At 53.1% G+C, this 22,306-nt stretch overlaps 1 protein-coding gene across 1 annotated transcript in view; it reads right to left on the reverse strand.

Moving 5' to 3' along the window:
- Positions 1-1,349: 1,349 nt before the first annotated feature.
- The window catches only part of KCTD5 (potassium channel tetramerization domain containing 5), a 26,574-nt gene continuing 5,617 nt past the window's right edge, over positions 1,350-22,306 (reverse strand). The window contains exons 2-6 of the mRNA XM_006913923.3: positions 17,573-17,681; positions 15,301-15,392; positions 13,136-13,231; positions 9,964-10,089; positions 1,350-3,076 (exon numbers count right to left, since the gene is read on the reverse strand). Coding sequence (XP_006913985.1) covers positions 3,047-3,076; positions 9,964-10,089; positions 13,136-13,231; positions 15,301-15,392; positions 17,573-17,681 — 453 coding nt within the window. The 3' untranslated portion in view covers positions 1,350-3,046. The remainder of the gene's footprint in view (positions 3,077-9,963; positions 10,090-13,135; positions 13,232-15,300; positions 15,393-17,572; positions 17,682-22,306) is intronic.

The raw sequence follows: 22,306 nt of genomic DNA on the forward strand, positions 1-22,306 counted from the left end.
GGCTCTGTAGAACAGACGCACAGCTGCACTATGGGTTCAGCCCTTTATTGCCTCAGCAGTAAGGTGTCAGCCAGCCACTGCCACTAGCTCTGGAAAGGATGGAAGATACCAGAAGCACCTGTTGGGTGAACACAAGTAAATGCAAGGGAGAGAGTCAAGGTGAGGTGGGGCAGTGCCTGCCCTTGTGCAAGTCCCTGGAAGGTTCTGGTCATAGGTTCTGGTCATAGGTATAGGGACTTACACAGGGAGTTTGCACACGCCAAGGACCCGCCTCCCTCTCCTGTCCTGCTCCCTGGCTTCCTGGGGCTACAGGGCTGGTGGCCCTGAGGCTGCCCCAAGAACTGTGTCCCCTGCCCCTCCCCAGAACCCTCCACAGTGGGCAGGCTATGCCACGATGTCCAAGGGACAGGGCTCCCTCCTTAGCTTCAGGACCCAGACTGGATAGCTGTCTCCTTTCCAGTCCTTTGCTTGGACAGGAGACAAGCTCAAGGCTTTAATGGGGACACCTGAGATGCTCTGGGGCCTCTCCCAAGTACTTGCCTGGCAGAGGGAACTAGAGGAAGTTCCAGGTTTGTTGTTGGCGTCAGGAAGCTGGGAGATGCCAAATTTAGTCTGTTCTGAAAGCAAACTCCTTGGAGAACTTGGAGTCCTTTTCCATGTGCCCCGAGCTGTACCCTGAGCACCCAAGAGCCCAGCTAGCTTCCAAGCAGGGAGTTGCCATCCTCAGCCTGGGCAGGCAGGACAGCAGTCTCCCCAGGACCCTGGGACCCCTGGTCAAGCTGGCTGCACACTTGGAAACAGGATGGACACTCTGACAAGGCTGGAAGTTTGAGAAGCCTGAGACTCCAGCATTTTGGGGTCAAGGACATTCTAGCCAGCCTCAGGAAGCCAGAGCTCTCCAGGGGACACAGGAACATGAATTTCCCCAAAGTGTGGAGGGCATCCCAGGAGCTTTCACAAAGCATCCATCCACCAGGGAAAGCCAGAGAGGCTATGGGGAGTGGGGAAGTTAGGATCTGGAGGAATGTGAAGCTAGCACTTCTGGCCAGAGTGAGAGACAAGACAGGTGGACATGCTTAACTTGATGAGGCATAAGTACTTTTAAAAAAGTCACTCAAAAATGATCTTCTTGTCCCAGGGATGAGACAGTAAGAGGTAGGTGAGGTGGCCAGGCCAGGCCTGGCCAAGGTGGGAGATGGGCATGTGTTGACTAATCCCCCAGCCCCAGCCCTCACCAGTCCCCAGGCTGGACAGCAACAGACAAGTGGACAGCCAGCTCCACCCTGGCCACTGACTGTGCCCGGGGTCACCAAGAGCTTTTTCATGCACTTTAAGACACTAACAGTTGCTCTGCTCATTCATAAATACACAATTTTATTTGCTATTTTCAGGGGAAACTTAGGCATTAAACTGTAAGCTGATAAAATACAGATACCTAAAAAAGTATAAAAGTATAAATATCCCTTTAGAATAAATTTTAGTGAATTAAGTCTTAATATCTTTAAATTAAAAAAACACCACAAGCCTATCTATGATGTCAAGGTCACAAATTTAACGACGCTAAGCAGCCAGCAGTGCCCCACAAGTACACCTCAAGGCCAGCAAGGGCCGCCCTCTTCCCAGGGCTCGGCAGGGAGAACAAGTCACCAGGGGCTAAATGTGCCCTATAGAAAGGTTGCTATAAACGGTTAAAGCCAAACATTTAACAACATACAACAGACCTTACAAAAAGGAGGAGGTAAGTCCTAGGTGCTGGAGAACTCGGTTAATCAGGTTATTGGCAAAAAAGAAAAGGGCTCTGGCGGCATCTGAAACTAGACGTGTCAGAGCCTCCGCCCAATGTGTCAGCAGTCCCGGTGTCAGTGTGCACAGCTCCCCCGGAGGCCCGAGGTCAGGAAGCAGAAAGCTGCTGATTTGAGCCAGGTCCTCAAGACTCTGACAGTCCCCACAACCAGTTCAGAAAAGTCTGTTCTCAAAGCATGCAGATAGCGGGTTTTAAAGAAATTCTAGTAGCTCCAATGTCATGTCAGGTGGGCAAAGCCCATGTAGGTTGTGAGTGAAGTCTCAAACATCCCAGAAGTTTCAGAGAGAACTGCATAGTTATACAAAAAAAATGAAAAAGCTGGCAAGAAAGAGAAATATTTGTGATGCGCTGTAAACATCCAATTTTCAACATGACCCGGAGTTTCAGCTCCAGAAGCCAGGTGGACAGGCCTCCCACCCTGACCTCCATCCCAGATGAGACAAAGGCACTGACTGACGGGCGCCAGCTCCCCTATAAGCCCGTGGGTTCGATATGGACGTGACAAAATTTCTACCTCCCTTTAAATGACTTAATAGATCAATCCAAAATGCAGCAACACTTTTAGGCATTTCTAAAAAGTAAAAACATTAGAAGTCTATCCACACAGGCAAAGAAGGGGTGCAAAGGTCTCTCGCCTGGAAAATACAAATGGAGAAGCCTTAACTGTTCCAGGCTGGGTCAGGATGGGAGAGCACGGCTCTGAAGGAGGCCCAGCCTTGGGGAGGAGGCCACCTCTGTCAAAAGCTGCCCAAGGCTATGAGAAACCGCCAATCACACCCAGGAGTGACTCCCTGACCGGAGGACCAGGGCCAGATGGAGTGTGGGTGACCATCGGATATCTAGAGCCCAGAGCAGCACGGCAGCCACTTGCTACCAGTGAGGCCCGGGCTCTTTTCCAGGCTGTTTATGTAGCACCAAGAACGCTGTCCTTTAAATGATCTTCGCTGATTAAAGGTGTCAGTCAGGAGCACTCAGGCCTGTGTGGCACTTGGAAAACCTAGTGGAGGCTCCCAGAGGAACGCCCACCCAGCCAGCACACCAACTCCTAGTGGGGACACCCGGTCTTAGACAGCTGGTTCTGTCTCTCACCACCCACCTCAGAGGCAAAAAAGGATTCACACCCAGATCTCTAGAGAAATTGTCAAAAGCAGGTTTCTTCTCATGGCCAAGCTTCCTCGACATGGCAGTTCGTTGCATCTTGGGAAAAGTAAAATGTTTCTTCGGCTGTCAAAACTGTGCTCCTCACATCCTTGAACCCCGTTCTTGTAAAATCTGAAAATGCCAAATGCAGAGAATGAGGACATGAGCCTTGGACAGCAAGGTGGGAACTATGCAGCCCTGGAGCCAAGTACACTGCTCCAAGGAGCAGAGCCCAGACACCTCCGTGGGCCTACAGATATCTCGGCTCAGGGGCCTGAGGAGCCAGCACCACTGGCCAGGGTCTGAGAATAGGCTGCGGACCGGCCCAGCTGACCCTTGCTGTGGTGGGCTGTCTTGAGCACCTCCAGGTCCCATGCAAGGGGACAGCCCCTCCAACTTTCCCCACTCTCAAGCCCAGCTTAAAGTCAGAAAGACACCCTCGCCTCCACCCAGCCCCTCCCTGGGCTTCCTCCAGGAGGCTGAGACATGCACGCATGGCCTAAGGAGGTACAGCTCCTTACCAGACCTCAGGGACCCCTGGCAGTATCTCCCCCAATGGCCACCTCCTGCTCCCCTCCTGAGGGTGCTAGAGCCTACCTAGGGGCTTAACTGCCCACCTGCCAGGCACCAACTCCTGAAGGAGGCCCAGCCTTGGGGAGGAGGCCACCTCTGTCAAAAGCTGCCCAAGGCTATGAGAAACCGCCAATCACACCCAGGAGTGACTCCCTGACCGGAGGACCAGGGCCAGATGGAGTGTGGGTGACCATCGGATATCTCTTTCTCTCCAGCTAGCTGAATCCTAGGCCACAGACACAAACGTACAACCAGGGCCTCTGGGATCCCAGAGGCTCCCACTCCAATCTTTCCCTCTTCCTTCTTCCATCCCCCGTTGCAAACCACATCTCCTCCACCCTGCATCCAGACATGCAACCCTGAAGCCTGGGCCCCCAGGCCTGTCACCCAATGCCCACACCCATCAGCTTGTTCTGCACAATGCCTGGCTGGGCTCAAATCTTGCACGGTGCATGGCCTCCCTGTGACTGGACTGACCACCTCAAAGTTGCCTGCCCCCTCCTTGCTGCAGCCAGACAGGACTCTATGGAACATGCACCTGACCCCACTGCCAGCCCTGCAGAGTCCACCGCCCCTCTCCCTCATACTCCTCCTTGGCATCTCAGGGCCAGAGTAGCTCCCCGGCCCCAGCCCCTCTCTTACCACTGGAATCATCTGTGGATCCCACCCACCTCCAAATTGGGCTGGGAGCTCTTCAAGGGCTGGAGCCACCTGGGGACAGGCCTGCACACTGGTAAAATCTACCAGTCAAACCCTACAGAGGCCAGGTAGAGGGGGAGGGACCACTCTATGTTCCTGGTGGGGGCTTTGGAACTGGCAAATATTGCTGTTTCACTATATCAAGTATGGCTGCTAAGCACCAGGTAACCAGGACAGAAAGGCCACAAGTCATAACCAGAGCCACCCAGTGCTATAAGATGACCATCCTGATCTCATCAGCGATCTAAGAGTGAGCTGTCTAGGGGCATTTTCTGCTTGAATTTCAGAGCTGAGAGAGATAGGGCTCCTAGGACACTGTGTGCTTCTGAGCCCCCGGCCCAGTGCAACAGGGGGATGTGCCCCAGAAGCAAGCCAGCCCTACTCATGCCAGGCCCAGGCCCACACGGACTCTCTGGCCAGAGTAAGGTTCACTGCTTCCCAGAGAGGTCCGGCAGGTGAAGTTCTCAGGCTTGCGGCGAGTGCCCTGCATGCCCCACAAACTCCTGCTCACCAGCGAGGGTGGCTGCCCACAGCAGAGTGGCCAGTCTCTCATGGTCACCCAGGACGCGTATGAGTGACTCAAGAGAAGGTGCAAGTTCTCGGGAGTCGCTCTAGCTGTCCCTTCATACCTCTCTCTGCTGGTCCCCAAGCCTGGACCCTGAGTCTCTGAGAGCTCTGGGGATGCTCAGATGGCCTACGCTGCAGCCCCTGCAAGGTGCACCTTCTGCGGTGCTAGGAAAGCAGTACCCCAGACTGCATGCCCCAACTCAGACCAGACCAGGGCAAGCCCCTAGGTTTAGTAGAATTTGGGAAAACCCAGGAGGCCCTGTCAGAGGGACATGGTCTAAAGAGGTGACTTGGGGTGACAGTGCATCCTTGTTCAGCCCCTGCAGGGCCCTTCTGCCAAGGTGCTAGTCTCAGCCCCAGGAGGGTCTGCTGGCCCCTTATCCTTGCTGTCTGCAGGGAAAGCTGGGGCCTGTGGGGGCCCATAAAGCTCAGAGCTCCTCACTTTGTGAGAGTCCAGCAGAGCAGAGGGAGTATCTGAGTTCAAAGGACTAAATAGTGGAAATGAGGCCCACACAACCGAAATCTGCCTAGGAGCACGGTAATAGCGCAGGAAGGGTGCCCCGCCTCCCAGGGCAGATGCCGCGAGAACTATCTCCTAATGAGGGCAACCTGCCCTCTCTGGACAGAAGACCCCCTCCCAGGACCTGTGAAAGTCACAGCCCCGTCTGCCCTGGACAGAGTTCTCATCTGGGCTACCTCCCGCAGGGACCAGGGCAGGTCACACACCATGAGCAGCACCCCACGGGCAGGCTCAGGCGGGTCTGGTGGCCACTGTAGCTCCAGAGCTACTCTGTGATTAGCCCATGCCCGCGCCACCCACAGCTCAGACCCGTGTGAGGGCCACCACAGCAGCTCTAGCTGGCAGATGCAAAATCAATAACTTGGGACAGGGACTGAAAGAAGCCCCTTTGTCCCTACTGGATGTTGGCCCAGTGCCAGCACCCAACAGACCACTAGTAGGTGCGGCTCCTCTAAGTTCATGTGGGCTCCCCTAGCACCAAGTTGGGTTCCTATCACGAGTCACCATTGGGCCAGGCCAAAGTCCAGGGCCTGCTGCCTGCTGCCCACATGCTGCTGAGCCACTAAGATGTGGCTCCCACAAATGTAAACTACACACCTGATTTCACAGACTTTAAAGTGAGAATAGTAAAGTATGTCAATGATTTTTACCGTTTGCAGAGAAAGCTGGGCTAGATTGAAATGACATTTTGCCTACACTGAATTAACAGTATTAGCATAAATTTCTTCTTAATATGGCTACTACAAAGTTTAAAAGGACAGATGGAGCTTGTGCTATATGTCCCCTGGGCCCTGACAGCTGGTCCAGACCTGCACTCAGAAAACATGTCCTTAAAGGGCCAGATAGTAAATATTATTTTAGGGTTTGTGGATCAAAAGGCAAAACTGAGGGTGTTATGTATTTATATAATCAACAAAACAAAACAAACAGAACAACAAAAAAAAAAACAACTACTTAAAGTGTAAAAGTTCCCCATCTAGACTGCTTGTTGCCGAATGGTTGGCCCTTCAGTGCTCAGCTGGCCTCATGCCTTCTGAGCTCCTCCCAGGGTGGAGGCTGAGGATCTCAACTGTAGGTCTTGTCTACATTTGAGGGCCCTGGTGGGAGTGGAGGACCCTGGGATGATGCCTGGCTCATCTGCCTGCAACTTGCCTCTCTGGGCCGCGACTTGCCCAGTGCAAGATGAGAGAGAAAGCCAAGTGGTTCCTGCTAATGGAGAACACAGTTGGGTTCTGCAACCCAACTGGCCTATGAGAAGAGGCCGATAAGTGGCAGCTGTGAGAAGTAGCAGTGGGCATTGACAGAGTCTCCCTCCCATCACAGGGCAAAAAGAAGGAGGGCCCACATAGACTCTCCACCAGCATCTCTCGTCCAGGGCGCCGCGAGCAGGGGCACTGCAGGCTTTGGCCTCAGGATCGAGGTCCAGCCTCTGCAGCCCTGAGCCCATGGCCCAGTGACAGGATGGGAAGCCTGTAGGGCTGGGGGTAGCCTGGCTCCAAGTAAGTGCAGGCCCATGTCCTTGCCCACTAACATCCATGGCAAGGAGGTCTGACATACAGGGTTTTCAGGTACTCCAGGCATGGTCCCAATCCCACCCACATAAGGATCTAAAGAGGACAGACAGACAGCCCATTCCCAGACAGGCTGGCTCCACTGCAGATCTACACAGTTCTCTGTCAACTACAGGCACAGGACACACATGGCGGAGAAGGAGCTGGGTCAAGGTACGGGGTCCATTGCAAGGGCGGCAGAGCTCACCAGGACATTTACACTTAATCTGAGTCATTCCCATCGTGACCCGTCTCCTCGTCGTCACTCTGGCTCGGCATACAGCATGCAGCAAGGGAGGAGAAGAAGAGAGGACACCATCAGTGCAGAGCGAGGCTGGGAGGCAGCGGAGGGAAGCCTACCCAGAAAGGCCTCAGCAACCATGGGCGCATGGGGCCAGGAACTCCTGCTGTGCTGTGCAGCAAAGCACAGACCAACCTCATCTTGGGGCCTAGGCCCCAAACCCACACGCCCAGATCACACTATGGAGGAACACAGGTCTCAGGCATCTCCCTTGCCCCATCTCTGGGTCCTAGCACTCCCAAAGTGCCAGAGTTTTCCTTCCTTCTGTGCAGAAAAGAACTGAACCTTGCCCAAACACAGGTCTGACCTTTGCCCCTAGCTCCTGGGAGGTCATAACCTCCAGGCCGCAGTGGACAGTCTAACAACGGGAGGGGGCGGGGTCAGTTGGCCAGAGGGGCTGGACACTGCAATCAGGCATGTGAGAGATCAATCATCGATCAATCAGTCAGTCATGTCTAAGAGACCGAGCCTAGTAAAATCTCTGGACATGGACGCTGGGGGAGCATCCTGGTAGGCAATGTTCCATGCTGCCACTCATTCTGACTCCATGAGGAGCACAAACAAAGGAGCCCCGAGTCTGGCTGGTTCCCTGTCCTCCACTCTATGTGCTCTCCCCTGACATATATGAACCCTCCATTTCCGTATTTCCTATAATAAACCGTAACCATGAGCCCAACAGTGGTGAGTTCTGCAAGTCCTTCCAGCAAACCATAAAATCAGAAAGCAGTTTGGAAAGCCCCTGAACTTGCAGTTGATGGTGGACATAGCAGCTCTTGTGTGGACCGGTCCCCTTGCTGAGTTATTCCAGCCCCACCCATTCTCTCCTGCCACTTCCACCTTGAGATGGGAGGCTGGCCTGTCAGTGCCAGGAGGCTATTGCATGTGGCAGGGCACCTGGTGAGCAGTTCCATGGCAGTGACACTTGTTGCCCTCAGGACGTGAAGTACTGCTCCAATCAGGCTGCACACAGGTATCCCCAAATCACCATGCCCAATCCTGCCCCAATGGTTTTCTACGGCTTTCCAATGGCCCCAACCATGCTCTGCCCCCATTTAGAAGTTGCTGTGGCCACCACGCTTCAGAGACAAGTATTTTTAGAGAGAGAAATAGGGCTGCATTTTCAACAGCAAAGAGATATGGGGTCACGCCTAGAGCTCCCTCATAGCACAAACACAGCTTTTCTGTAGCTAAAAAGCCACCTGAGAGAAATGAGCTCGGTCAGCTGCCCTGGTAAGCTCAGCTATGAAAACTTTTTAAGTTCAAAAATAAAAGCTTCTAAAAATAAACAGCTTACACAAAAGCCCTGTAATTGCTTGGAGAGAGATGTACCTCGTCAAGAGGCTGGGGGCTTGCAGGGAGGTATGGTCATCTTCCACTTCAGATGCTACAACCAGCACATTCCCAGGCTGCCATGGGACTCGTTCATCCCCAGAGTGCCCATCTGCTGCCAAGCACCTAGGGACCTGCACTGACCTCCATGCTGTCCTGTCCTGAACAGTGGCAGAACAGCCCTGATCCCCATGTGAGGACTCTGGAGGCCCTGGGACATGGATAATCACAGGTGTAAAGACACAAGACTTCACTCTGTGGTGAAAAAGCTGCCTTGAGCAGGTGGAGGTCAGCCACTCTGGGAAGGCCGGTGGGCATGGTGACTCTATCATCAGTTCTCAAGCCCAGGGGCAGTTCTGGGCAGTTGGTAGCCAGCTTAGAGGCCACCCCAGCCGAGTCTGTGGAAGCCCCAGGAGCCCTAGTTTAATGTCGTCAGTTAAAATCCTTCTGGTTCTGGCCTTTTCCTACACACACCCAAAATACCCTTCGGCAGGCAGCACCCCAAGCCTTCACCAGGGCTGCCAGAGAGCCCTGCCCCAACCTCCCCAGCTCTGCTAAGGCCGTGCAGACCCCCCATGTCCCCCTCAGAGTTGGCTGTAAGGCTGTCTGGCTACTATTTGGCTCAAAGTTCTGAAAGTCCTGCCAGATGGAGCCAACCTAGGCCAATGCTGAGTTCTGTCTGTCCTGGAATCCCCGACCTCAGGAACAAACCCAGGGGAGATGCCACCAGAATCTTTCACCTCTGGAGAGAGCCAGCCACTGCTCCCTGCCACAGGGCTAACCCAAAAGCAAATGACACAGCAGTTCTGCTTTCGCCCTGGTTGTACTGTCCTCCCCAGGAGACAGAAGAGCCAGTGCCCACCAAGGAACACTGCCAGTTTACAAAGGGACTGGCCGAGGAAATGCTCCATGAGTCTAAAATGATAGCACCTGCAGGATCCACTCCTTTTACAGACCAAACTCGACTCCCAATACAGGATGAGTGTGGCTGAGACAGGTACCACCCAGGGGACCTGTCCAGCAGCCTCCATGCCCCAAAGCCCAGGAAAACAGCCCACAGTGGTGGCATCACTTAAAAGCACAACCACAACACTTCCAGGAGCAACTCTGTCCATGAGAAAAGGGGTTGCTGGAGGGCATGGGCTGCTGAAGCCACAGGGGATCGCCCTGTAGGAGAGCCAGTGTCCAAAGAACTCTCACTGCATCACCCACATCCTGAGTAAATGATGTATCCTTGGTTATAGGACTCTCCTTCTGACACATGAGGCGAGAATTATGTGATGACAAACAAGAAACACAGGTGAGCAAACTGCCAGGAAGCCTGCACAGCTGGTAGTGCGATGAGAACAAGAGAAGATAAAGCTCTGAGGAGGAAAAAGAACCCTGCAAAGGACATCTTCTGCCCTCACAAGCCTGCTCTGCTGGCAGGAGGCCAGAGCATCTGTGGCTGTCGCTTACCTGCCAGCCCACAGTCACCTACCTTGGCTTTCTCGCTGGGCTCGCTGGTCATGCCATATGGGGAGTTGTGCAACTCCTTGGAGACCACACAAAGGAACTCGGCCTGGTCTTCACTCCCATAGTTGTACGAAGAGCCGATGCTGACCAGCTGGGAGGAGAGAAGGCAGGTGTGATGTAAGCATAGGACCAGCCCACACACCAGGAGGGAAGCTCCAGCCTGTGAAAACCCACTGCAAAGACAGCTGACATTCAGGGAGACGAGGGACAGATTTCAGCCAAGAGGTTTTTAATAAACTCATGGAAAATAAAGTACTGAAACTTCCATACTTGGCACATATGCACCCACACCTAAACACTACCACATGTGCACACCTCATGTGGGACAGGCCTTCTTTGTAAGATAGTTGGCTCTTTTTAGGGTTTCTGGGCCCACAGGAGATCCTGACTGGCCACAGGGAGAGGGGAGCACAGATCTAGGCAGGGTGCAGAGGGAGGCAGGGCCGGGGTGGTGTGCTCAGAGCTGGACCTCTTGGAGCACACAGCAGAATCGCAGTTTGGCACACCAGGTGCTCTCTTTGCACAGGCCCAGAGCACACGCATGTGTCATCACACAAGGAAAAGCTCCCAGACATTCTGTCTGTTCTCACTGTGGTCACCAGGCCTTCCCAGGAAAAGCCAAGATGGACCCTCCTGCCCTATGGCTACTAACCAAGAAGGTGGTGGAAGGGAAAGCAGGCAGAGGCTGCTGATGGTAGACCTGCCTGAATTTCAAATACAGATGCTAAGAAGCTGTGGCTTCTGCATGTTTCAGTCTCAGTCTGTGTGAATCTACATCCCCATGGGCCTTCAGGTCACCACCATGGCCATGTTGGGGCTGAGGGCTGACTTTCTTGCTCTAGCCTACCTCAGAGCCAAAGACTTTTGTATCTTTAAGTGTAAAATGAATCAAAAGAAAACCACTGAAATTGTATTAAGGCCATGAACGACATAATTAATGAACAAGCAAATACCTGGAAGACTTCTCACTCTCCAGCCTCTCTACAGATGAATCTGCACACATAGGAGAGGCCAGGGGTGGGAGCTCTGCATGCAGGGACATGAAAAGGACACAGTGGGGAGGCAGGTGCAGCCAAACAAGGAACATATGTGGAGTGGTGAGTGAGGCCAGCATGGCCAGAGGAGAAGATATCACAGGGGGCCCACAGAGAAGAGGCAGACATGCTCTCCCTGTGTCTCTGCAAAGTCTATTCGAGGTTCACAATCACCCCTCAGGAGACAGGCCCTGCATCTATGGACTGCAGGGGTAGGTGGCCCTGGATGCGGATCAGGCAGTAGGTGTGCAGCCACTTATAATTAGGTCCACCCAGAGGCCATGTTCTCACGAGGCACCCAAGCCTCTTCAAAACCTCGCTCAGAACTTTGTTCTGGCCTCACCACTGACCACTGGGTGACCCTGGGTTAGGTTCTGCCACCTTGCTGGGCCCAGGCTCTCGCTCCATGTGCCCTGCAGCAAGCAGGTCCAGTTCTTGCTTCTGCGAGTAGATTTCTCATTAAACAAACATGAATGTGGTTCTGGGCTTTCACGGGCATCAAATGGCAGAAGGATGTCCCTGAAGGACAAACGAGGCAAAGTGCTTAAGAGAGGACCATGCTCTTTTTGATAGATTTGGGATCCACTCAGAGGAACTAAGGACAAAGTCCCTAAGCTGGTCACAGGGAGGAAGATGCCTGTGCAGGAGGCAGGAGGTGCCCTCTCTCTCTCAGCAGGAGCCACAGAGGTGCTTAGCTCCACTCAAAGGTGACCTGGTTCATAGATCACAGGTGACAGCCTCTCCCACTTCCGCAGCCCTTGTCCAAGCTGTGCACTGAGGGACAACAGGAGGGGCAGTGAGAGGCTGCTGGTCCTAAGTGAGTCTCTGGCAGGATTCTGATGGGGTCAGAGCACGAGAAACACACATGCAGACCACAGGACCCCACTTGGACTCCCTGGTGCGAGGGCGAGGCAAGCTACATCATCAGAACAGGACACAGAGTAGCCCTGGTGGCTGGTCAAAGGGTAGAGAGAGGGACACAAAAGCTGACTGCACCTGTCTTTAGTGACATTTTAAGGGGACTCCAAGCATTCTACATTGCAATCCATTATTTCAAAAGACCTAAAGAAAAGGGGCAAACTTAATTAGAAGGGGCACTGGGGTGACCCTGTTATTTCTCACAATCTCTCTCGGCAGGACCACTTGCCATGGACAGAACATGCCACAGATGGAAGCTAGCAACAAAGGAAACTCCCAGAGACCAGAGGGGACCCAGTGAGCAGGGCGGTCACTACCTGGGGCTGAGGTCACAGATCCAGTGTCCACCTTTCACAATCAGGCCTTGGGCTGGGTGCTAGACAGAGTCACAAGGCTGAACCTCAGAGTCTCTGCCTAAGAAAGTAGAATAGCGACTCCAAGCTGGTGGGAAAGGTGCTGGCCATTCAGAGAACACCCTTGACGTGTTCTGAGACCACAAGTACTGAGCACAGGCGCACAGGACGAGAACAGTATGCAGAGCTGCACAGAGGGAAAACCCAGCACTTACACACTGTCACATCAGTTTCAGCCTAAGGCAACAGCAGAGCTAATAAAGTGATAGGGTACAGGCGGACCAGCATCAGCAGCATCTTTCTAATCAAGGGCAGAAAAGGGGCTAGAGGGCTACAGAGCAGCCCCATCACGAACAGCATTCATGGCACCTGGATGCAGCACAAAGGAGCCCAAGGCACCATCTGCTCATCGAGCACAGGAGGGGCTGGGCAGACAAAGGGTGGGACAGGGAGGTGGGGCCAGGCCAGGATCCACTCAGGATGTCAACCACATACACACTAGCCGCCAGATGGAAGCTCAGAAAACAGATCCCCCGAAAGAATGGGGTAGAGTAAGAAGAAGAATTGCAGAGAGAAGAATGGGAAGGAAGCAGTGGGTGGAGGCCCCAGGGGGGTTCTCTATGAACAAATCCACCCTCCCCACAAAAACATCAAGGTGCAGGCTGCTGTTTGTGAGATGTGCCAGTGACCCATTTCTAGGAACCACAGGTGTCCAATGCTTCATTACTGGTCCCTGGGGCCAGGAGCCCTGAGGACTCAGGTGGGGCCCTCTGTTATTAAAAGTTTCACTGCTCCACAGGCTCACATCAACTCAGTCCAGGGGGCCCTTCACCTGCTCAAACTTCCAGCCATCGGACATGGTGGACACCATCTGCGTGAGCTCCTCCTCCTGACACTGAAGCACACGGTACACGTGCTTCACCGGCACCTGCAAGAACAAGGGCCACAGATGAGACAGGCCCCACACAACCTGCTGCTCCCTCCCTGTCCCAGCAAGCCTGCCCCAGGTACAGATTCCAGGGATAGCTCAACAGGGGATCTGATGAGGCTAACGTTTCCTTCCACCTCTAGGGCTCAGGTCATAATGCCCAAAGAAGCCCCAAATGCATCTACCAAAACAAAACAAACAGGCTGGAACAGTTGCCATTTTCTGTTTCCTCATCCACCTCCAAAAATATTTTAATTTCTAAATTCCAAAATAAACTGAGTCATGTTCCTAAAATGCCAAGAGCACTTATGTCTAGATGTGAATGGACAAGGACGTCCATCTCTCTTCCTCAGAGGAACCACACTAAGTCCCTGAATCCATCAGCTGGGGAGGGATTGACAGGGAGGCCTGAGAGCAATGCAAGACTAACCCCACCCCTGCTCCTAGCAAAGCTTTCAGATATGCACAGCTCAGACACAAGCCTTCCCTTGGGCTGAACTGGCTTCCAAAAAATTGATCTACCTTCTGACCTAGCCACCCACCTGACCTTCCCTGAGTTCCATTCCAGGCATGGTGTCTGGTGATGGGAGTCCCTGGGGAGATCTGCCCTCAAAGAGCTGTTACTCCAGCAGGAGGAGGTGGCCACTAAATATAACACACCTGTAACTAGGGGGAAGGGGCTGAAGAAGCTCCAGGCTGTATTTTGATGTTAAGGTAGTGACTCACTCCAGTGACACTTGAATGACAGGGTCACAGCCTGAAGTACAATTCTTTCATCTGTGAGACAACATTGGTGTGCTACCCAGCCTGAGCCCTCTAATCCTCACATAGGTCCTGTGACAAGGGGCTCCTCTACATCCACTATGCAAGAGGAGACTGAGGCACACAGGGTCAGCAGGTTCAGTGTTGGCCCAGGTCACATGGCTCGTAAGTGGGGCATCTTGGGGGTGGTGGGGAGGCAAACTGGCTGGAGATGACCAGGAAGCCAGTGGAAATGTCTCCTCCCAACTGCCCTGGTGCCCACTATCTCCCACAGGAAGACTGGGTGCTGGGTGTGTGGCTGGTCCTGGTCTCCCAGGTGTCACTTAGGCATGCCCTGCTCCCTGGCCTGGCCCCTGACCAGCCACTCTGGCTAAGCTAGCCGCCAGATGGAAGCTCAGAAAACAAAGGTTAAGAGCTCTGGCTGGTCAGGGACTAGAGGCACCCAGTGGGAAAGCCCATGGTGGTGGTGTGTGTGGTGGGGGGAAAGGTTTTAAGTAAACTGAGATTCTCCAGATAACAACAGCTCTAAGGAACCGTCCATTTCATAGCATCCTCCTAGAGGAGCAGAACTCACTGGGCAAGGACTTATCACTCTGCTCAGGGGTAGAGCTAGCGCAGAGACAAAGACTAATAATACCTTAGACCCTTTGGCACATCCCTTCATTGAGGGGCTGGACGCAGCACTTTAAACATTGGCCTAATGGGAAGCAGAGTGGTTGTGCAGGCTCCAAGCACAAAGAGAACCGAGTGAGCCCTTCTTTTTCAGTAAGGCCGACTCCTCAACTCACCAACAGAGGCCTGCAGGACCCCTGCCTCCACCACCTGCCCCCAGCTCATGACCAGCTCTTCCCCTTGCTCTCCGCTCCACACTGGCCCTCTGAATGGGCAAGCACATGGCCCGTAAGCCCTTTGCACTTGTGCGCCCTGCCTGCAATGCCCTCCCCAAACACACACACTCACTCCCCCTTGGAGGACCCCGTTCCCTGCCACTCTCTTGCTCTCACGGACTTTCTTTTCCTCCCCAGTAGCTGTCTGCCCCATCCCACTGGGGTGGAGCTCCCTGAAGGTAGGCTGGCCAAGGCTGGAATGTGCCCTGCATGCCTGCCACAGTGCCAGCTGGCAGCACCGCCTCGGCTAGAGAGTAGGCCATCGGGCACTAGGATGATAACAGAGGAAGACAGTCATCAAAACAGGACAGCCCAATCTTAAGGCCTTACAAGGTCCTTGGTCAGTGAGGAGGGAAGGGTGGGAGTCGTGCATACACACTAGGCCTCGGAAGCTTCCAGCACATTGGTCACTGGTCTTACCTGTGATGTTTTGCTGTCTCGTTCTCTAATTTTATCCTTTACAAGTTTTATTAGTGAGGTGATATTGTAAAATTCTGCTTCCTCTAACACTCCTGAAATAGAGAAAAATAACTATAATTTTCAGCAGATCAAAGAATGAACATTTCAACTCAGCCTTGCTGTGGACCTGCAGCCTGTGCCTGGCCCACTGAAGGCTCCTCAGCCCCCATCCTAACACCCCAAAAGAATCGGTGCAGACACTGTTGGCTCTCAGAGGGATTCCCCAGGACTAGGGGCAGAGGGTTCAGATGAACAAATAGCACATTTACTGAACACACTCCTGTACAAATCTCTCCAGGTGACCTTCTGGGAGCAGAGCTCAGGTGCAGAACAGCTGGTTCGCACCCAAGTCAGGCAGGTGAGGACTCAGAGCTCCACGCTGGGCACAAAGGATGGAACGCAGGCGTCTTCCCTCCATAGCCCGCAGCCATCTGCCGTAGGCTGGCTGACTTCCCACCCTCTTCATAAGAGGTTCAGGCCAGGCCAGGCAGCTGTGTGCAGATCTCTTGAGTCAGTCATTCGGCATCTCAGTTTCCCTATTCAATCATTAGACTTGCGGGTGGAGGGGGTGCCTCCTTGTTCCAGGACTCTTGCCAGTTTAGGAACTCCTTTCCTCTCAAAGATGGTTGTTTGTAATGTACCACACTTAGGGACTTAAAATCTCTAGGAATTCTAAAGAATAAATTGGAAGGGCTCTGCTTCAGGGATTCTTCATGGGTATTCCAGAAGTTTCGAAGTATGTCTTCTGCCGCCATGACTGGTCATCCCGGCCAGCCCTTGCTCTCCATGGCATGGTCCCTCCACCGGCAGCACTAGGAGCTCGGAGCCATGGACTCTGCCTGCCAGATCTGCTCAGGCTGCCTCCTAACAAGGTCCCCAGGCAAGGCAACAGAGGATGAGAGTGGGGGCGGACAGCGGCCTCCTAGCAGGATGTCTCTCTTCGGGGCTACCCAAAGGGAGGCCACATCTAGAATGTCACTTCTCGAGATGACTCTTGGTGACCATCATCCCATCCTCAGATTTCTGTGGGTGAAGACTGAGGGGCATTGCAAATGAGCACCAGAAGCTTTAGGACAAGTGCGTGGGCCTGAAGAGCTTCCTTCCACCTGGACACTCCAAGCACCACATTCTGATGAAGGGCAGAACCAAGAAATGGTGTCCACTGGGGTGTTTCTCCTGAAAGCACTTCCTCTGAGGCAGGTAGGAAGGCAGGTGAGTAAGACCAGGCAGTGAGGTTCGGTCACATCAAGTACCCCTTTCCAAGCAAATCACATTGGGAACAGGCTGTGAAGTTTAGCCTAGAATTATACAGTTGTGCACACTCAAAGGAAGGGTGCTTCAAATACACAAGTATATGTGCATGAAAAAGGGGATCCAGAGGTCCAGAAGACACGGAGTAAGATGTGGCAAGAGCTGAAGGAAGACACAGTTCAGTACCAGCAGTTGTTCGGGGATGTGAGCAGAGCAAGGAGCCGGAGCCCACTCTTGAGCAACAGTGCCCTGAACCTCTCTGGACCTCCCTAGTGTCTGGAGCCAAGCCCACACCAGAGCATGAAGATGCATCAGCCTCGGGTGTGGTGCCCACAGAGCTGTACCTGGTGTCCCTGCTCCTTGTGACCAAAGTCTGAACTTAGCATAACACTTGAGAACAAACAGAACTCAGAGATAATGGCACAGTGGTGTCCTGAAAGGAGAGCAGACTCAGGGTGACTGAGATGCTGAAGGACACTTGGGAAACTCACATGGCAGGCACATTCCTAATACATGGCTCTCAGACTGTTATAGCCAAAGAATGGGCAGTCTCCCAAAGTAGGAGACCCGACCTTCACATATCACTAACTGGACACTTCAAGGAGGGGGTCCATGGATCGGCCCATAGCTGGGGGAACCCCATAGTGGGGTCGCAGAGGCCTGGGCTGAAGTCCCCAGGCCCTTCTGCTACAGTGGTCCTGATGGCCAGCCCAGCTCTGAAGAACCTTTGCTTCCTGAAGGGGAAGAAACTGAGCCAAGCAGCCCCCTCACCTCTCTGAGGCCAGTGTCTGCTACTTCATAGGACACATTTGCAAGGAAGCTGAGGAGCAAGTAAGAGGACTCGGGCACCTAGGACTTCTGCAGGAGGCAGGGGCACATGGACCCCAACCTGGCCCCCGGCACACAGGGCCTGCTCCTTGAGGGTGGCTCAGGCTCAGAGAGGTCCAGTTGGCACCTTCACCAGATCCTGCCCTCAACTCACCTTCCTCTGCAAGGTCTTTGTTAATGACCAGCTTTCCGTGTCTCAGGTAGTTCAGCACAGGCCCAAAATAGGTGGGGTCCCTGTCGATTAAATAGGCACCTGTTTCATCCTACAAAGAACAAAAGCACCAATGTGAATCCTGGACCAGAAAGCAGTGGTCCCGCAGATAATCCCAAGCCAGGCCACATTTAAAGGTTTTTTTGAGGCATGCAGGTTTTATGTGTCTCTAACAAACAACCAGATCAGCGTTCATGGCACTTTAGGGAACCCCAAAGAGATGTTGCATGCCTCCTGCCATCTGCAGCCTCCAACCCTGATCTGTCACCATTTCAGGGCTAAACCAAGTTTAAGTTCTGTTTTGTAACAAGGTTATCTCCCTTTATTCACTGAGAGGCAAGTGAATAGCTCCAAAGATTTCTGAAGCTGATCCTTTTCTCATTTTAGACACCGTCCCACAAGCATGACTAACAGACTCTCCTCCACGGAACCCTCTTAAAGGCAGGGCTGACGCTGACAGTTCCACTTCTGAAAAACACTGAGACATGTGCCTCTGCAGCCAGCGCCTACCCTTCTCATTTTGGGGCTCTTCCCTGGGCAGGTGAGCAGGACTGAGGTCAGCGACAACAGTCTCCAGTCAAAGGCACATGGAACAAAGCCTCGTTTTCCACTGCAAGGTAGCCCCAGTGCTTCCCAGTGACTGCTGACCATCAAGGGAGCCTCACCAAGTGAGCTCTGAGGTGTCTATAAAACAGACCACCAGAGGGTGCCCCTCCTGCATCTGGGCCAGCCCTGGTTCTACACCTAGGGCCAGGGCCTTTCTGAGGGTCAGGGATGCTTGCCACCCACTGGCATGTCTTCAGAGTCAGCTCCAACCACAACCTCTCGGTGGCCGTTGCAGCCGTGGCCAGGGAGGGTGGACACTAGGGTGAGAGCAAACCCTACATGACACCATCAGAGTGGACACCATAGAGGTCACACAGAGTAACAGGCACAGAAAGCGGGTAGGGGGAGTCTATGGCAAAGGAGCCACAGTGGTCTAGTGGAGTAATGGTGCCTGGGATCTAACAAAGGCAAGGGACTTGATGCAGACTTGTCAGCTGTATATCTGACTTGGGTCAATGAGTATGACCCCCACCCCGGCTGCCTACCAGTGGAACTGCTAGGTGGATGAGAGACGGAATAGCTCCCCTCCACACTAGCGCCTGCAGCCCACTGAGAATCCTGTTCTCTCCTACAGGCCCACCTGCCCTCCTCAGGCAGAGCCTAGAACCTGGACCAACAGCCCCAGGGAAGGTAGTGGGTACTGAGGCCTCTACCCTGAGACAAGAAGGTGATTCTACAAAACAGTCTGAGAGTAGAAGTGGCCTCCCTGTCCAGAAAACAGCTCCCAGAGCTCAAGAGAGATCTTCAGCAGGTAAGGGCCACAAAGAAAAGGGGAGCAACTAGCTGACCCTGGCTCCAGGACAGCATCTGCTGTCTCTGTAAAGTAGGTGGCAAGGTAAAAACACCTGAACCTCTTAGATGTGCCATGCCCATAGGCAACAGAGGCCAGAGACACAGGAAGGCAGGAGGCTTCTTGACCACAAAGCAATACTCTACGTTAGGACCCTATTTCTCATTCCGGAGCCTCAAATTCTCAGTTTTGTGAGGCAAATAAAACCTGGTAGTTTCAAGGGTTTCTTCCCTAAGTCCATGATCATAAAGCTATAAAAACCTGCTCTTCTTATCTCAATTAGGGCTCCGGACATGGAGGCACTTGGCCTTGAAGCCTGGGTGGTCTGTGTACAGGTTCCACTCAGCCCAGAGTGCCTCTGTCCTCACTCATGTAGGCCCAGGCACTCAGCCCAGTCTCCCATCAGGGCCTGAACTGCCTCTCCCGCCACCATGGGATTCCTGTTCTCCAGAGCACTGTTCCAACTGCAAAGACCTCCCAAATTCTTCCTTGGGACCCAATCCCCATCTAAGGAAGCATTAATGAGACACTGTCGCATGACCCCCTGACTCCGGGCCCCCTACTGTTCTCCAGGCAAAGCCAAAGGACTCCATGGACCAACTTCCAGAAAAATGTTCCTTCAGTTACTGGTGAAACAGCCACATGTCCTACAAAGAGGCCAAGGTCTAGAAAGAAAGAGATGGAGCTTCCATGACATTGAATCAAGGGGCTTTCCCCTAGCCCCCCAAATGTATGAAAACAGCCAAATCATGACATTTGCACATCACCAAGCTCAGAAATTATTCGTCAGCTCACTGTTACCGCACACTCAGCTGGCAGAAGGTCAAATAGGAAAGATCAGATGGGAGAGGGCTCATGTCCGCCTCCCAGGGGCCTCAGGTCAGATGGCAGGCTCAAGGCTACACAACCCAAAAGCTGGGAATTGCACTCAGAGCTGGGACCCAGCAGGTGAAGAAAAGGATGTTTATTGAGTGCCAACAGAATGCTGAGCAGCACAAAATACACAAAAGTGGCCCAAGCCTACAAAGCCTGGGATGAGGGGATGAGACAGAGGAGGGAAGGGAGAGGAAGCCAGATGAAACTGTGGCACCCATGCCAGGGGTCAGGGGAAGGGACAGCCACTGGGCACAGAGGCAACATAGATGGAGATCCCGGACAGGGCACAGGGGAATTGGCACTGTGCTGGGTCTCAAAATGTGAAGCTGATCCGGAGAACTGGAGGAAGGGGGAGGCACTCTCGAGACACACACTGCATGTCCCTTTCTGGGGATCGACAGGCCTGAGTTAGTTAAAGCAGTGACTGAGTGACTCCTCCCCAGCACCTACAGTTCATGGCTTACCTTAAAAGCCCATATGAATTTAACACTTGAATCCTTGTCCTATTTTTAGTACAAAAATGTTTTCCCAAAAACCTCACAGAGGCCACTCCGAGATACTTGATCAAACACACCAAATGTTAGAAAGCTTGGGCCGAGAGCACCTCTAGAGAGAGAGGGGATCAGAGGCCTTGGCACCTCATGTGCTTGTGTTGCTAATGAGGAAATTAAAAAAATACAAAACAGAGATACAGAAAATACAGAAAAAAATTCAGAAGTCTTAGGCTCATAAGCAAAAAGAGAACCTTCTCAGTGGTATCTACGCTAGCAGCTGGGCGTGACTGAGACGCAGCTGCTGGCACGCTGCACTAACGTCACTTCACGTCACTTCACAGGTCGGCACCAGCAACGAAGGAGACCCCGATGATGCACACTTGGGGAGGCCACACTTGCAGCAAGGAACCGGACTAAGACTTAACACCGGCCGGGTAGCAAGACTCATGATCTCTCTTCTTTCTCCTCTCTCTCTGTCCTTGTCTCGACTTATATAACAAGCGTGTACTACATTTATAGAGTGGTGAGGTTGGGTTTCTTGTTTTGTAAAACAGCCAGAATTAAGACTGCTTTCTCGACTAATCATTTCCCTCTATTGACCTTCCCCACTTCTCACTGAATTAGCGTTTGACCTACTTGTGAAGTGCTGGCTTTAAAAATATACAGCTACCCTAAAGGAAAATGCTAGAGGTGGCTCTTGAATATTTAATGGGAGTGAGCACACCACCCCCCTCCAGTCCACACACTAGGGAGTGGGGAGTAAGGGGAGGTTCAATGATGCCCAGGCTGGCTGAATCCCACTCCAAGTTGGCACAACACCCAGGCAAAGCCACTGGTATCCAGGAGCAGTTTGAACCTTACATCCCTGAGCCCAGAAGCTTGTAAGAGGCACTCAACTCACAGAGCAGGGCTGGACCCGAAACAGCAACCATGCTGTGCCTGTGCATCAGTGCCACCTGGTTCTGACAGTTTTCTTTACCCAAGACCCCACAATGCCCTCTGTGCACCCAGAAATCTGAAACCCTCCAGCATACACAGGCAATAAAGGAAAAGCGAGGGCTCTGAGTGGAAACAGGCTCTGAGTGGGTATGTCAGGCCTTGACTCTCAGTGCTGCCTCTGGCCACCTCCCCTGGAAACAAACCCCCTCAGCCCCCAGGGCCCTAACCCACAGGCTGCCTTCCTAGCCTGAGGGCTGCCCTTCAATGGTGCTTAAAAACAGAATTTAGGATGACACACAGGACTCAAATGAGGCTCATCAGAAGCAAAGGCCCCCACCCGTGAGGCTCCTGAGGCTTCAATGCAACAAATATGCCTCAGGTTCAACTGAGGAGGTGTGGGGGCAGGGGGAGTCCCACCAAGCTTCATGAATAGTGGAGATGGTTCACAGAACCCTGTTCAGGTTGGCATGACTGGGCCCACTTAGAGAAGGCCATCGCAAGAGGAAGGACAGTCGTAAGCAGGACGTTACGGTTGACCTGCCCGCCCTAGTGCCAGCTCCCCAGGGAACACTGCTATGAATATGTATGTCACAAGGCAAGGAAACATCCACCTGCCCGGATTTCTCAGGTACTTCCTTCCCTAGAGACATTCCAGGTACAGAACACCTGCACATAAATCCCCTACAGGTGCCACATTACTTACTTTGGAGGTGTGAGTGTCCATGTTTGTCATAACATTTCTGGCATTGGGAAATCAACTAGAGATGAAAACAGGCAGGCACCATGACCCCTGGGGCAGAAGCACCAGTCGGAAAGACCCGGGGTCCCTGGCTGTAAATGCCCTGTGGTGGCTCTGCCAGCCTGGGGGCGAAGCCTTCTCAGGGCCAGAGTCTCCAGTCCTCTGGGCACTAGGCGCTCAGTGCCCACATGCCAGACACTGCAGACAGGACACCAGCCACGGGTTCACAACTG

This window comes from Pteropus alecto, unplaced genomic scaffold (assembly GCF_000325575.1).
Source record: "Pteropus alecto unplaced genomic scaffold, ASM32557v1 scaffold44, whole genome shotgun sequence".
Taxonomy (NCBI): Eukaryota; Metazoa; Chordata; class Mammalia; order Chiroptera; family Pteropodidae; genus Pteropus; species Pteropus alecto.